The 17,548-nt window shown below is 41.4% G+C and overlaps 1 protein-coding gene across 1 annotated transcript; it reads right to left on the bottom strand.

Moving 5' to 3' along the window:
• Nucleotides 1–1,338: 1,338 nt before the first annotated feature.
• LOC145389694 (zinc finger BED domain-containing protein 5-like) lies at nucleotides 1,339–2,007 on the bottom strand. Its single transcript, XM_080264902.1, has one exon. The coding sequence runs from the start codon at nucleotides 2,005–2,007 to the stop codon at nucleotides 1,339–1,341; it is 669 nt and encodes a 222-aa protein (XP_080121028.1).
• Between the last annotated feature and the right edge of the window lie 15,541 nt (nucleotides 2,008–17,548).

The following is a 17,548-nucleotide window of genomic DNA, read 5'->3' as shown; positions in this document are numbered from 1 at the left end:
TGATGGTTGGGTGGGTTGCAGTGATGTAAGTGGCTGCCCGTGGGTTAGAGAGAGAGAGAGAGAGAGAGAGAGAGAGCAGAAGAACAAACTGCAGCATGGCTAAGAGATGTGATTTAGAGAGTGAGAGAGAGTGCCCATGAGTTGGAGCAGAAACTGCCGTATAATTAAGAGATATTATTTAGAGAGAGAGTGAGTGAGAATGGCCATGAGTTAGAGTAGAAGAAACTGCCGTGTAATTAAGAGATATTATTTACAGAGAGAGAGTGAGTGAGAATGGCCATGAGTTAGAGTAGAAGAAGAAACTGCCGTATAATTAAGAGATATTATTTAGAGAGAGAGAGTGAGTGAGAATGGCCATGAGTTAGAGCAGTGGTTGCCAACCTTTTTTCCAGGCGACCCCAATCCTGCACATGTAGCCATGACCGCGACCCCACTGGTTTTATACACTGTATGTAATGTATTATTGTATATTACTGGTTGTAGGCTGTAACAGTACAGGGCAAGTGTAATTAATAGCCGTGTAAGAGAGGTACTGTAAGGTTGAAAAAGACAAAATTAACATCATTAAATGTTATTTTAGTTATAGAAATTTAAAGGCTTCATTTGAACCAAAACATCCACTTCTGAAACAATATTTTGTCACATTCCACAAAGACAAACTAAAATAAAAATGTTTTTTATCAACTGATAAATTGATTTTAATGGGGGCCTTGGGCCTGGATCTGGCTGGTAAGCATTTCCATTCATGGCTCAGTCGTAGAAAGTGCTACCCTCAAATCATGTTCAGGTTGCAACCAATTTCTGCTTTTCGTTTTGATGGCAGCCAGATATGCAAACCCTGATCCGCACAGATAGGTTGTAACGAACGGCAACAGCACTTTCACAGCCTCACTGCCGAGGACTGGTTTCTCCTTCACAGTAGTCCAGAACACTGCTAGTGACTGTTTCATCATGTTGCACCTCGATGAGCTCCTCTTGCAGATTTGGGATGGAAGACTCCTCTTCTGAGAGGTCTTTGACGTGGACATCAAAGGGTCTGCGCACCCATTTGTATTTCTCATGCAACTCTTCATCCGGAATATATCTGTCAAACTCCTCACTCAGCTTCTCAAGGTGCTCAACAATGACACTTTGTTCGTCCACAAGCGTGACGTCTTCATCTTCCTGAAAAAGGTTCAAGAGTGGAAAGGACGCAGTTTTCCCCCGCTCAATCTTTCCCTTCCACGACCTCAGTTTCGCCTTGAATGCCTTGAGCTTTTCTGACACAAAGAGATGAGTTTTTTCTGTTCCTTGCATGGATATATTCAGCAAATTTAACACTGTAAATATGTCTGTTGATTATGCCAGTTTAAGCAACCACCTTGGTTCAGCAAGCCTTGATGCCAGTGCATGTTTCTTCTCGTTCAAGAAGATTTCAACCTCTGCACGCATTTCAAACACTCTCTGGAGCACTTTCCCTCGGGACAGCCACCTGACACAAGAGTAGTAAAGCAGGTGTTCATATTCCGACCCCATGTCAGAGCACATCTGACTGAACAGCCTGGAATTCAGAGCTGATGGTTTAATAAAATTCACTATTTGAATCACATCTTCTATCACAGAGTTAAGCTCAAGTGACAGTTTCCGGGAGGCAAGGTTTTCCCGGTGGAGCAGACAGTGAGTCATTATCACTTCGGGGTTGACTTGTTTCACCCTAGCGGTGAAACCCTGATGTGCCCCTAGCATTGCAGGTGCACCACCCGTGCACACACTGAAGCACTGATCCCAGCTGAGGCCTTCTTTCTTGATGAAGCTGTCAACCAACTTGAACAGATCTTCACCTGTTGTTGTCGTCTCCAGTCGTTTACAGAACAGGAAGTTCTCTTCCATGTCATTCTTCCCTTGGTACCGCACATACACCAAGAGCTGTGCATCGTCACTGACGTCAGTTGACTCATCCAACTGCAGGCTGAATTTTCCGCTCTCCTTGATGGCAGCCACTACCTGTTCTTTGATGTCTTCCGACATCTCTTGAATCCGTGTCTGACAATGGAACAGTTTCATTTTTTTTTTTCACCGCATCATCTCCGAAAATGGTACTAACCACATCAAGGACTGCTGGCTTCACCAACTTTTCCTCAGTTGTATGTGGCTGTTTACACTTAGCAATTCTTTTTGCAGCCAGATAGGATGCAATTGTTGCTTGTCGAACAGAATACACTCCTGTGTTCATAGGGGTGTCCATCTCTGACGCTGCAGTTGTTCTTCTTTCCTCTTCAAATACTGGCGGTCTTTCCCCGCCAGCGTCGGGTGTTTTCCGTGGAGATGGCGCTCGAGCTTGTTTTCTTTAAGCGACTCATGGCTGAGCACTTCCCCACATCCAACACATTGAGGTTTTTCGACCCCACGATCGATGAGAAGCGTAAACCCAATGTCAAGGAATTCTCTGTACACCCGCTTTCTGGACATCACTGAAGAATCTGAAAAGATATTTATACTTGCTTAATAACAAATCAGACAAAAGATGCTACTTGGTACCGTACGCCAGGAGGGGAGAGGGGAAGGAGCCAAGGAAAAGAGGAGGAGGGGAAGAGGCCAAGGAAAGAGGAGGAGGGGAGAGGGCCAAGGAAAGAGGAGGGGAAGGAGCCAAGGAAAGAGGAGGAAGGGAGGGGGCCAAGGAAAGAGGAGGAGGGGAGGACAAGGAAAAAGGAGGGGGAGGAATAAAGAGGATGGGGAGGGGGGCAAGGAAAGAGGAGGAGGGGGAGGGGACATGGAAAAAGGAGAGGGAGGAGTAAAGAGGAGGAGGGGAGGGGGGACAGGAAATAGTAGGAGGGGGAGGGGCAAGAAAAGGGGAGGGGGAAGAGGAGGAAAGAAAGACAATGAAGGCGAGGAAGGAAAGTGTAGGAGGGGGAGGGGGCAAGGAAAGTGCCCCCTTCCCCTCCTCCTCTTCGCTTGCCCCCCTCCTTCTGCTCCTCTTCCCTTGTCCCCCTCGCTTTCTAAATATGGTGGACGGTACCTTTCGTGCAATATTTCGTCGGCAAGTGAAGTATTCAGTTTCTTTTTCATATTTACCTAGGAATTTTAAAGAAAGAAAGATTGAGTGAAACCTATACGGCACATTGCACTTCAATATACGGGTAAAAATACATCAACTTACCGACAGAAGATGAACAAGTTGGTAAAGAGTGTTTGCCGTTACGACCGTACAGCTCGAGTGGTGGCCTGGCACAGACTGGACGTGGACGGTTCACCTTTGTAGGACACAAGATGCTGTTCACGTACCAAACGCGTACGACACTCAGGGATACCAACATTGAATATACATTCTTATAATTTTATATAAATAAATATATACATAAATACATAAATAAGAATAAACAAATACGTTTATATCTTTTTCTTCACTACGAATTCCGCCAGAAATCTACGGATTTTTCGCTGATTTTTTAACTAACTCGCTGTATGGCTGTGGGCGGAGGCACGTCTCATACATGTCTGGCCACTTTATCAGCAGTATTTAACACGATCCCCAGATTCCTCAGCCAATATGTGAATATATGTTGCAGACATCACATAATCGGGAATTGAACATGTTTGATATTTTGAGGGCTTGGCGACCCCAGGTTTCGGAAACGGGGAGTTAGAGAGTAAAAGGAACTGCAGCATGGTTAAGAGATGTGATTTAGAGAGAGAGTGAGTGAGAGTGCTCATGAGTTAGAGAGAGTGAAAAAGAAACTGCAGAATGGTTAAGAAACATGATTTAGAGAGTAAGTGAGTGAGTGAGAGCGCCCATGAGTTGGAGAAGTACAGTGTGGTTAAGAGATGTGATTTGGATACAGAGTGTGATTGGGAGTGCCCGTGAGTTAGTGTAGAGGAAAAAGAAATTGCAGCATGGTTAAGATACAGCCTATGATTTGGAGAGAGTGAGAGTGCCCATGAGTTAGAGACAGTAGAAGAAGCTGCAGCATGGATAAGAGATGTGATTGATGGAGCAGTGGTGATGTCAGCCCCAGCTGTTACCCTGGCCACCAGTTCACAGTACAGTTGAGCCTGTTGGTGTTTATATATCATGTTGGTGTTGGCACTGACCACACTCCTGTATCTGGTGTTGTAAGGTACTGTATATTTGTCAACACAATACCGGACATTTCTACTAGCTCGATTTCTGTTTAAATACCATCATCATTATTATTACCGCCTCCACCACCACCACCACCATTATCATCATCATCATCATCGTCCTCCACCGTCATCATCTCCTCCTCCTCCTCCTCCTCCTCCCCCCCTCTTCTTCTTTCTCCTCCTCCTCCTCCTCCTCCTCCCCCCCTCTTCTTCTTTCTCCTCCTCCTCCTCTTCTTCTTCTTCCTCCTCCTCCTCCTCCCTCATCATCATCATCATCATCATCCCCCTGGCTATGATTCTGGCATAAATATTTCCTGGTGCTGCCTCATCCCATCGCTAAGTAGGATAGTTAGCATGATGGTAGTAGTATAGCATAAGCTAATTTTCATACAGTTAATGTGTCCTGCAGTATTTATTATTATTATTATTATTATTATTATGGAGTGGAGAGGTATATGAGGGAGGGGGGTGTGAGCTGGGAGGAGGGCAGTGAAATGGCGGGGGACAGGGTGACGTGGAGGCGATTTGTTTGTGACCACCCCGTATGGGATTGAGGCGTCTGGCAATAGATAGATAGAATATTATTATTGTTATTATTATTATTATTATTATTATTATTATTACCGTATATTACTATATCAGTTTTTCATCTGGGAAACTGGGTCACTCAGTCAGAATAGTTGTGGTGACGTGAAATTCGAATGAGTCTCCTTGGTTACTAGTCAAACCAACCCTCCACAACTGAAATACTAAGTCGTGGTTACATGAAATTTCATGAGCCTTAAGGTAGGAGTGAGTCTCCTTGGTTACTAGTCAGATCAACCCCCCCACCCACCCGAATATTAGGTCGTGGTTACGTGAAATTCAGTGAGCCTTAGTTATGGGGTAATGAGAATCTCCTTGGTTACTAGTCAAATCAAGCCTCCAAACTGACTACACTTGGCTGTTTACCGAGCTGAAAGGGGATGGGGGTCATTATCAGATTAGAATAAACGTCTATCTATCTATCTGTCTATCTATTGTCAGACGCCTTATTCCCGTAAGGGGTGGCCACAAACAAGTCGCCTCCATGTCGCCCTGTCCCTCGCCATTTCACTGCCTCCTTCCCAGCTCACACCCCACTCTCATACCTCTCCACTCCATCCCTCCATCTCATCCTCGGCCTCCACCTCACACACACTCTCCTCGTTAGTCTCTCGCTCCCCATCGTCTCCACATGGCCAAACCACCTCAGTGTATTCCTGCCAACGCTGTCTATCACATCCACATCCACACCAGCATCTCAGGCGACAGGCAAAGATAAAGTTACCGTAGATAATGCCTGTGAAAGATGACTGTAGTTGGTGCACCTTAACTTGGTGCAAAATGTTGTCCTTTGGCAGCTGTTTTCACGTAGCAGGTGTGTGTGACTACCATACATACATACATACACACACACACACACACACACACACACACACACACACATATTTCACATAGCAGGTGGCTGTGTGTGTGACTACGCTACCATACACACACACACACACACATACATACATATATTTCACATAGCAGGTGGCTGTGTGTGACTACCATACATACATACATACATACACATACATACATACATACATATATTTCACGTAGCAGGTGGCTGAAAAAGTGTGTGTGTGTGTGTGTGTGTGTGTGTGGTTACCATACATACATACATACATACATATATACATACGTACATACACACACACATACGTAAATTTCACGTAGCAGGTGGCTGAAAAACTGTGTGTGTGACTACCCTAATACAAAGAAGAAATGGTATGGCTAGTGCTTCTAGTGGACATGTACACTCATTCATACATACATCATACATATATACATACATACACACACACATATACCGGCACCATAATACAGATAAAGAAGAAATGGTGTAGCCCTTTTAGTGGCCATTTACATACATACACACATACATATATACATACTTACGTATACATACATGTATACCGTACATTCACACATACTGTACATACATACATACATACATACATATATATACATACATACACACATACATATATCATACATACAGTATATACTGTACATTCATATTCACTCATTCATACATACATCATACATATATACATACATACACACACACATATACCGGCACCATAATACAGATAAAGAAGAAATGCTGTAGTCCTTTTAGTGGCCATTTACATACATACACACATACATATATACATACCTACGTATACATACATGTATACCGTACATTCACACACTGTACATACATACATACATATATATACATACATACACATACATATATCATACGTACAGTATATACTGTACATTCATATTCACACATACATACATACATGCGCACACACTGTACATACATACATACATACGTACACACATACACATAGTGTACATTCATACATACACGGACATTCATCGTACATACATAGACATACATACATCGTACATACATACATACACATACATCGTACATACATACATACTTTACAATCATACATACATACATACACATATACGTACATATGTACATACATAATTCAGCAGCAATGCAATCAGTTTGTCTCCTGCGTCAATACTGTTATGTTGATAGTACTCTGAGATGGGTTGGTCTGGTGCAGAGAATATCACATTGACTATACATACATACATACATATACATACATACACATACGTACACATATACATACATACATACATACATACTTATATACATACATACATACACATACATACACACATATACTTACATACACACACGCACACACATTACCTATAGTTCTTTCACCTTAACATGGCCCAAATTGTCGTCTTGTTACAGCTTATTTCACACAGATGATTGGCAGAAAAAGACAATGCTGTGGCTGTACATCACTCATAACACTTCTTCGTGACTAGCTTGACATTTTTTTTCAGCTTAAAACTTAGCCCAGGTGTTAGTGGTGGCTTATTTCACATAGCTCAGTGGCAGAAAAAGACCGCTTTGGCTCTACATCCCTTTCGCTGCACGTCGTGACTAGCATCATAGTCTAGTGGGGAACTATAATTATTACAGCTGGACATTCATGATGGAGAGACGGCATTTTTAGGTGCAGCCTGTGTTCTCTTCAACCATTCCATAGCACTTATTCGTGACTAACATCATACTGTGTCTCTTCAACCATTCCACAGCATTTATTCGTGACTGGCATCATACTGTGTCTCTTAGCCATTCCATAGCACTTATTCGTGACTGGCATCATACTGTGTCTCTTAGCCATTCCATAGCACTTATTCGTGACTGGCATCATACTGTGTCTCTTAGCCATTCCATAGCACTTATTCGTGACTGGCATCATACTGTGTCTCTTAGCCATTCCATAGCACTTTCGTGACTGGCATCATACTGTGTCTCTTAGCCATTCTATAGCACTTATTCGTGACTGGCATCATATACTAGTGTTAATCTCAGGCTACAAGTCACAATTCAGAGTAGAGTGATGGCAGTTTTTGGCCAAGTTAGTGTACAATGAGTATAGCATCACTGACATCATTCCTTTCAAAGACTGTAACTTAATCTTTGCTGTATGTAGTTTCAGATTTCGTTTCATACACTCACTTCCAAACTCATTAACTAGGTCTAATATGCAGAGTAAATCGCTAAACAAGAAGTGTTAGGAAGTCTCAAGTGTTCGTTGCAATAAGGCAGGGAGTCTGCGTTGCCATGGAGATATTTTATTTCCCGTCAATTTCATCTCTCCTTATTGGCAAACGAGAGAGAGAGAGAGAGGAGTGACGTGGCTGTCATCCTCACTCCGCGGTGACCAGCATAAAACTGGCGATATTTCACTAACTTCCCCTGCCAGCTGTGTGTTTTTGGTACAGGCGGATGTGTATATGGTTATTACAACACTGTAGAAGGAGTATAGCATCACTGACATCATTCCTCTCAAAGACCGTAACTTTAGTCGTTGCTATAATTTAGTTTCAGATTTTGTTTCACACACTAACTTCCAAACTCATTAACTAGGTCTAATATGCGGAATAAATCGGTAAGCAAGATGTGTTAGGAATTCTCCGGTGTCAGTTGCAATAAGACCGGGAGTCTGCGTTGCCATGGAGATATTTGCTTTCCCGTCAACTTCATCTTACTGGCTAACGAGAGAGAGAGAGAGAGAGGAGCGACGTTCCATCCTCACTCCGCGGTGACCAGCATAAAAATGGCGATATTTCACTAACTTCCCCTGCCAGCTGTGTGTTTCTGGTACAGGCGGGTGTGTATATGGTTATTACAACACTGGATCACTTATGTATCGCCTGTGTGCCTGAACAACATTATTTAGGCCAAAAATAATATTCTTTCAGTATTGCCAATATAAGGAGGAAACGTACCATCCCAGTTACACTCTTAAGACAAATAAAAACAGCTTTACTTCCTAGTTTGTAATAAAGTGATGGTTTGTATGGTGTTAATATTACAAGTAACTATATTTCCTATGGTATATCTCCTTTATTTTCTTATTATCCTGGTGGTAAAATCCACAGCTGGTCAACAGGTAATGCAGTGCTGATGTGGGAACTGTTGTGTGTCAGTCTGTGCTGGAAAAGGTTCAAGGTTTGGGTTGAACTGCTTCCTTCACGTCAGGTAATGTGTGTTTAAGCTGCAGTTATCATTGATGCGGCTGTCTGGCTGAACCCAAGTGAACACATGCCATGTAACAACATTAATTGCACCATCAGTTGGGTAAATTAAACCCCAGTATTTAGGAAAATGCTGGAGCACTGGCAGGTTCGAAGCATGGTTGGTGTGAAGTGGTTGGTGTGGTGGATGAAAGGAGGGTGTAGTGCAGAAAGGGAAAATAGGAGAGGATAGGCCAAGACTGATGCTGTGTGAGAACAGAACATTTGTTAGGGTAGGACAAGACAGGCCAGATGTCAGGCTAAGTTTGACTGTACAAAATATACCAGGTCAAGTGATTGGAAAGGCTCAGGTCAACTTATACCTGTTGTTTCTGTTCTTGGTATCCAAACCTGACAGTCTTTACTACAGCACCACCAAGCAATGCAACTTACTGTTTTAATGGTAATACTATTTTAGCTGCCTTGATTTATTTCTGTGCTATTACTGTTAATTATGTATGCAGGAAGGAGGCAATTTATTGGGTAGTTATGTAGTGTGATTAAAACAGAAAACTCATCTACACTAACAGCACATTAGGCAAACCCGCTGATTTAGTTCAGCCAAAACCTGTGCTGTATTTATACACTGTTCTAAACATAAACTGTGTATATAACTGCCTGTATAGACGCTTAGCATCACTCAGGCAACTAACAAACACTTTACAAACTAATTAGTCAATATTACAGTGACAAAATATGACAAACAAACCACCTGTCATACTAGATAACTTATGGCGTTGAGTTTATGCTGTAGATTAGTTAGGATCCTTTATAAATGCCAGCCTGACGCTCTCACAACACCCACGGGCCATAGTTATAAATCATCGCAGGCCTTAGTGCCGTATAGGATTCTTTGACGTAATATTTTGATCGCTATTCACAACGCCACCAAACCCTTCACAACGGAACTAAGAGTGAATATTACAGTGATAAATACAACACACAATTGTACCTATTATAAGTCACTGCTACAGCAACGTGTATATGGTGAGAAAGGCCTCTCTCTCTCTCTCTCTCTCTCTCTCTCTCTCTCTCTCTCTCTCTCATGCCAGCAAGGAGAGGTGATCTCCATGGCAACACAGACTTACTGTCTTATTCGAACTGTTACTTCGTAACACCTCTACCTTGGCGATTTGTTCTGCTCATTACACCTCAATGTCCCTGTTTATGTTATTTATGAAAATGTTGATGTTAGTGATGGAAAGGATAAATATTAAGGTGTAATATGCAAAATAAATCGCTAAGGAGCAGGTGTTGCGGAGTCTTCTGTGTTCCCTATAGAATTCGGTCTTGTCACATCAAGCTGAGTAAAATTGTCTGGAGGTGGCAGGAATAATAATAATAATAATAATAATAAACTATATACTCCTTCCATTCAAACTTGGTCTAAAATTGCCATCTGTCCACCTTGAGCGCTGAGTTATAACAGTAATATGCATTAAAATATGATGCTAGTCACGAAGAAGTGCTGTGGCGAGGATGTACACCCACAATATTGTCTTTCTGCCACCGAACTTCGTGACATAAGCCGTGAAAGACAGACAACCTGGGCCATAAATCAATCAAATAGGCTTCGTAACACCCATCCTGTAGCGATTTATTCTGGCTATAACATCTTAACATTGTCTTGTTTAGTAATACCATATACAGTACATGTAATTATGGTTTATAAATATCTATACATAAATACATTGGAAAAGCGTATACATTGCTGTGACGCCTTAACGTTAATAAAGTGTACTAGTAGTAATTGTAGATGTGTGTGTGTGTGTGTGCTGTGATGGTATTTAATAAGTGCCAGTATACAGGCGTGTGATAATTAACTCCATGTTTAATTAATAGGTATACATGCTTATTTCCTCTGTCTCATTTCAGCACACTCACTGCCATCCCCACGCCCACACCAGCAGCCTGAGCCGTCTCCGCAACACACAAGGGCCTGCAGGTGAGTTGGCAGTGTATTAAAGGCACACACACACACACACACACACACACACACACACACACACACACACACACACACACACACACACACCTGTTTATGTTACCGATGAAAACTGTCCATGTTAGTAATCGTCAGGAGGTGGCAGGAATAATAATAATAATAATAATAACTATATATACTCCTACTCTAACTTGGCCTAAAATTGCCACTGTCCACCTTGAGCGCTTTGTTATAACAGTAGGTCAGCATTAAAATATGATGCAAGTCACGAAGAAGTGCTATGGCCAGGATGTAGAGCCACAGTATTGTCTTTTTCTGGCACCGAGCTTCGTGAAATAAGCCGTGAAAGACAGACAACCTGGGCCATCAATCAATCAAGTAGGCGTCGTAACACCCATCCTTTAGCGATTTTTTTCTGCCTATAACACCTCAACATTGTCTTGTTTAGTAGTTATGTGGTTTTAATATAAATATAGTTTACATCAGTAACATGTATAAAGATACTGAGGTGTGGAGTGCGGAATAAGTGGCCAAGGTAGAGGTGTTACGAAATAAAGCCAGTTGGAATACCGGGGTCAGTGTGCGTTGGCATGGATATAATAGGCCAGTGAGTGATGGCCATGGTAGAGTACAGAACAAGTTAGTGCTGGAATTACTCAGCATTCTATGTAGATCTTGTACAAGCCTTCATTGTCAGCCCCTACAACGAGTCAGCCCCATGTCCTGTGTTTCCCTCTTGCTGTTTACACACGATTTGTTTATCTTAGCAGAGACTTGGCACTGGAGGGGTTATATACAGCCTTCATTAACCCCACTTGGCACTGGAGGGGTTATATACAGCCTTCATTAACCCCACTTGGCACTGGAGGGGTTATATACAGCCTTCATTAACCCCACTTGGCACTGGAGGGGTTATATACAGCCTTCATTAACCCCACTTGGCACTGGAGGGGTTATATACAGCCTTCATTAACCCCACTTGGCACTGGAGGGGTTATATACAGCCTTCATTAACCCCACTTGGCACTGGAGGGGTTATATACAGCCTTCATTAACCACACTTGGCACTGGAGGGGTTATATACAGCCTTCATTAACCCCTTCACCATCAAAGGACTGACCAGTGTTGAATAAAATTGTATGCTGTTGGAAAGAATTACATGTCATGGCGTGGAAGGGTTTACATTAGGCCAGGTGCACACACACTCTGGTGCTGATGGAAGGGTTTACATTAGGCCAGGTGCACACACACTCTGGTGCTGATGGAAGGGTTTACATTAGGCCAGGTGCACACACACTCTCGTGCTGATGGAAGGGTTTACATTAGGCCAGGTGCACACACACACTCGTGCTGATGGAAGGGTTTACGAGTACATTAGGACAGTTGCACACACACTCTCGTGCTGATGGAAGGGTTTACATTAGGCCAGGTGCACACACACTCTCGTGCTGATGGAAGGGTTTACATTAGGACAGTTGCACACACACTCTCGTGCTGATGGAAGGGTTTACATTAGGCCAGGTGCACACACACTCTGGTGCTGATGGAAGGGTTTACATTAGGCCAGGTGCACACACACTCTGGTGCTGATGGAAGGGTTTACATTAGGCCAGGTGCACACACACTCTGGTGCTGATGGAAGGGTTTACATTAGGCCAGGTGCACACACACTCTGGTGCTGATGGAAGGGTTTACATTAGGCCAGGTGCACACACACTCTGGTGCTGATGGAAGGGTTTACATTAGGCCAGGTGCACACACACTCTCGTGCTGATGGAAGGGTTTACATTAGGACAGTTGCACACACACTCTCGTGCTGATGGAAGGGTTTACATTAGGCCAGGTGCACACACACTCTCGTGCTGATGGAAGGGTTTACATTAGGACAGTTGCACACACACTCTCGTGCTGATGGAAGGGTTTAAATTAGGCCAGGTGCACACACACTCTCGTGCTGATGGAAGGGTTTACATTAGGACAGTTGCACACACACTCTCGTGCTGATGGAAGGGTTTACATTAGGCCAGGTGCACACACACTCTCGTGCTGATGGAAGGGTTTACATTAGGACAGTTGCACACACACTCTCGTGCTGATGGAAGGGTTTACATTAGGCCAGGTGCACACACACTCTGGTGCTGATGGAAGGGTTTACATTAGGCCAGGTGCACACACACTCTGGTGCTGATGGAAGGGTTTACATTAGGCCAGGTGCACACACACTCTCGTGCTGATGGAAGGGTTTACATTAGGACAGTTGCACACACACTCTCGTGCTGATGGAAGGGTTTACATTAGGCCAGGTGCACACACACTCTGGTGCTGATGGAAGGGTTTACATTAGGCCAGGTGCACACACTCTGGTGCTGATGGAAGGGTTTACATTAGGCCAGGTGCACACACACTCTGGTGCTGATGGAAGGGTTTACATTAGGCCAGGTGCACACACACTCTGGTGCTGATGGAAGGGTTTACATTAGGCCAGGTGCACACACACTCTGGTGCTGATGGAAGGGTTTACATTAGGCCAGGTGCACACACACTCTCGTGCTCATACCCTTTCAGTGGCAGATACTTGGCTATGCGGTCGGATAATGTGTCCGGCTCAGGGAAGATGGACGCCCCTGCCCTGCATAGTCCCGGGTCACCCTTGGGCAAGGTGTAGCACCCGTTAGCCCACCAAAAAGGTAGTAGGTGGATGGTTACCATCGTCCCGGGAGGTACTACCATGGCAGTGACGTGGTAGCTGGCCTTGCACAACACTCTTAGGCGGGGAACTCAACCACATTTACTCAAAGTCCGGCCTGATAATACTACTCATACATATCTCCTACACACAGCTCATCCTCTTAGGGGCTATGCCTCCTCCATTTTCCCTGCACCTCGCCATATGGAAGCACCCTGTTCCCACCCTGACCAGGCGCTGCCTACCACAGCAAGGCGCCTGCTTGCTTGTGCTTGATAGGTCTGCTCCTCCCCCCCAACACACACCGAGATAAAGTAACAGGAACAACAATAAATGTGAAATATTTGTAGTTAGGTAATGGTATAGGAGGTGGTGGCGTAGGCGGCGGTGTTTGTCAGTCAGTTATATTAGTGAGTCCATGACATGTATTGTGGTGGTGTAGGGTGTGTACCAACATTATATACTGCATATACCATATACAATACACCCCATTATTATATACTGCATATACCATATACAATACACCCCATTATTATATACTGCATATACCATATACAATACACCCCATTATTATATACTGCATATACCATATACAATACACCCCATTATTATATACTGCATATACCATATACAATACACCCCATTATTATATACTGCATATACCATATACAATACACCCCATTATTATATACTGCATATACCATATACAATACACCCCATTATTATATACTGCATATACCATATACAATACACCCCATTATTATATACTGCATATACCATATACAATACACCCCATTATTATATACTGCATATACCATATACAATACACCCCATTATTATATACTGCATATACCATATACAATACACCCCATTATTATATACTGCATATACCATATACAATACACCCCATTATTATATACTGCATATACCATATACAATACACCCCATTATTATATACTGCATATACCATATACAATACACCCCATTATTATATACAGCATATACCATATACAATACACCCCATTATTATATACTGCATATACCATATACAATACACCCCATTATTATATACTGCATATACCATATACAATACACCCCATTATTATATACTGCATATACCATATACAATACACCCCATTATTATATACTGCATATACCATATACAATACACCCCATTATTATATACTGCATATACCATATACAATACACCCCATTATTATATACTGCATATACCATATACAATACACCCCATTATTATATACTGCATATACCATATACAATACACCCCATTATTATATACTGCATATACCATATACAATACACCCCATTATTATATACTGCATATACCATATACAATACACCCCATTATTATATACTGCATATACCATATACAATACACCCCATTATTATATACTGCATATACCATATACAATACACCCCATTATTATATACTGCATATACCATATACAATACACCCCATTATTATATACTGCATATACCATATACAATACACCCCATTATTATATACTGCATATACCATATACAATACACCCCATTATTATATACTGCATATACCATATACAATACACCCCATTATTATATACTGCATATACCATATACAATACACCCCATTATTATATACTGCATATACCATATACAATACACCCCATTATTATATACTGCATATACCATATACAATACACCCCATTATTATATACTGCATATACCATATACAATACACCCCATTATTATATACTGCATATACCATATACAATACACCCCATTATTATATACTGCATATACCATATACAATACACCCCATTATTATATACTGCATATACCATATACAATACACCCCATTATTATATACTGCATATACCATATACAATACACCCCATTATTATATACTGCATATACCATATACAATACACCCCATTATTATATACTGCATATACCATATACAATACACCCCATTATTATATACTGCATATACCATATACAATACACCCCATTATTATATACTGCATATACCATATACAATACACCCCATTATTATATACAGCATATACCATATACAATACACCCCATTATTATATACTGCATATACCATATACAATACACCCCATTATTATATACTGCATATACCATATACAATACACCCCATTATTATATACTGCATATACCATATACAATACACCCCATTATTATATACTGCATATACCATATACAATACACCCCATTATTATATACAGCATATACCATATACAATACACCCCATTATTATATACTGCATATACCATATACAATACACCCCATTATTATATACTGCATATACCATATACAATACACCCCATTATTATATACTGCATATACCATATACAATACACCCCATTATTATATACTGCATATACCATATACAATACACCCCATTATTATATACAGCATATACCATATACAATACACCCCATTATTATATACTGCATATACCATATACAATACACCCCATTATTATATACTGCATATACCATATACAATACACCCCATTATTATATACTGCATATACCATATACAATACACCCCATTATTATATACTGCATATACCATATACAATACACCCCATTATTATATACTGCATATACCATATACAATACACCCCATTATTATATACTGCATATACCATATACAATACACCCCATTATTATATACTGCATATACCATATACAATACACCCCATTATTATATACTGCATATACCATATACAATACACCCCATTATTATATACTGCATATACCATATACAATACACCCCATTATTATATACTGCATATACCATATACAATACACCCCATTATTATATACTGCATATACCATATACAATACACCCCATTATTATATACTGCATATACCATATACAATACACCCCATTATTATATACAGCATATACCATATACAATACACCCCATTATTATATACTGCATATACCATATACAATACACCACAGTATTTATAGGTCAGAACAAATCTATACATAATTATTAAGATAAATTGGAAAAGCATATACAGTGCTAATACAACAGTAACGTTTATAAAGTGTAGTAGTAGTAGTAGTAGATGTTAAGAATATGCATGATAGTTTGTGTGTGTGTGTGTAATTATGTGTTGTGTGTGTGTGTGTCTGTGTATTGTGTATGTGTGTTGATGTGCGTTTATGTGTATTGTGCATGTTTAGTATGTGTGTGTGTAATGTATAGGTGGTTTGTAAGTGTGTGTGTGTGTGTGTGTGTGTGTGTGTGTGTGTGTGTGTGTGTGTGTGTGTACTGTGAGGCTATTGAATTAAGTGCCAGTATACACACGTGGGATAATTAACTCCATGTTTAATTAATAGGTATACATGCTTATTTCCTCTGTCTCATTTCAGCAAACTCACTGCCATCCCCACGCCCACACCAGCAGCCTGAGCCGTCTCCGCAACACACAAGGACCTGGAGGTGAGTTGGCAGTGTATTAAAGGCGCACACACACACACACACACACACACACACACACACACACACACACACACACACACACACACACACACACACACACACACACAATGCATGTCCTAATCCTGCAGCATCACAAACACTCCATCACTTCATTCCTCTCAAACACCACAGTTTTTACTCTTTCTCATATTTATTTTCAGATTTTGTTTCTTACACACACACACACACACACACACACACACACACACACACACACACACACACACACACACACACACACACACACATCATCACCATCATCATCCAGGTGTAAAATCATGAGTGTTGAGTAAGGTGGCATAGTAGGCTTCGTATCACCCATCCTTTAGCGATTTATTCTGCCTATAAGACCTTAACATTGACTTGTTTATTAATTATATGGTTATAATATAAATATAGTTAACATCAGTAACATGCATAAAGATACTGAGGTGTGGAGTGCAGAATAAGTTGCCAAGGTAGAGGTGTTACGAAGTAAAAGCCAGTTGGAATACCACCGTGAGTCTGCGTTGCCATGGAGACTCGCCAACAGCACCGTCCGTGTCATCAGTTCTTCGGGGGGGGGGGGACTTCCGTGGCAGTTATTTTCAGTAATTCAGTTGTACAGTTG

Source organism: Coenobita brevimanus, unplaced genomic scaffold, assembly GCF_032717465.1.
Source record: "Coenobita brevimanus isolate Jiangsu-jjx unplaced genomic scaffold, ASM3271746v2 jjx.HiC_scaffold_1935, whole genome shotgun sequence".
NCBI classification, from domain to species: Eukaryota; Metazoa; Arthropoda; class Malacostraca; order Decapoda; family Coenobitidae; genus Coenobita; species Coenobita brevimanus.
Note: the sequence above shows the minus strand (reverse complement) of the source record. Positions and strands in the feature narration are given on the sequence as shown.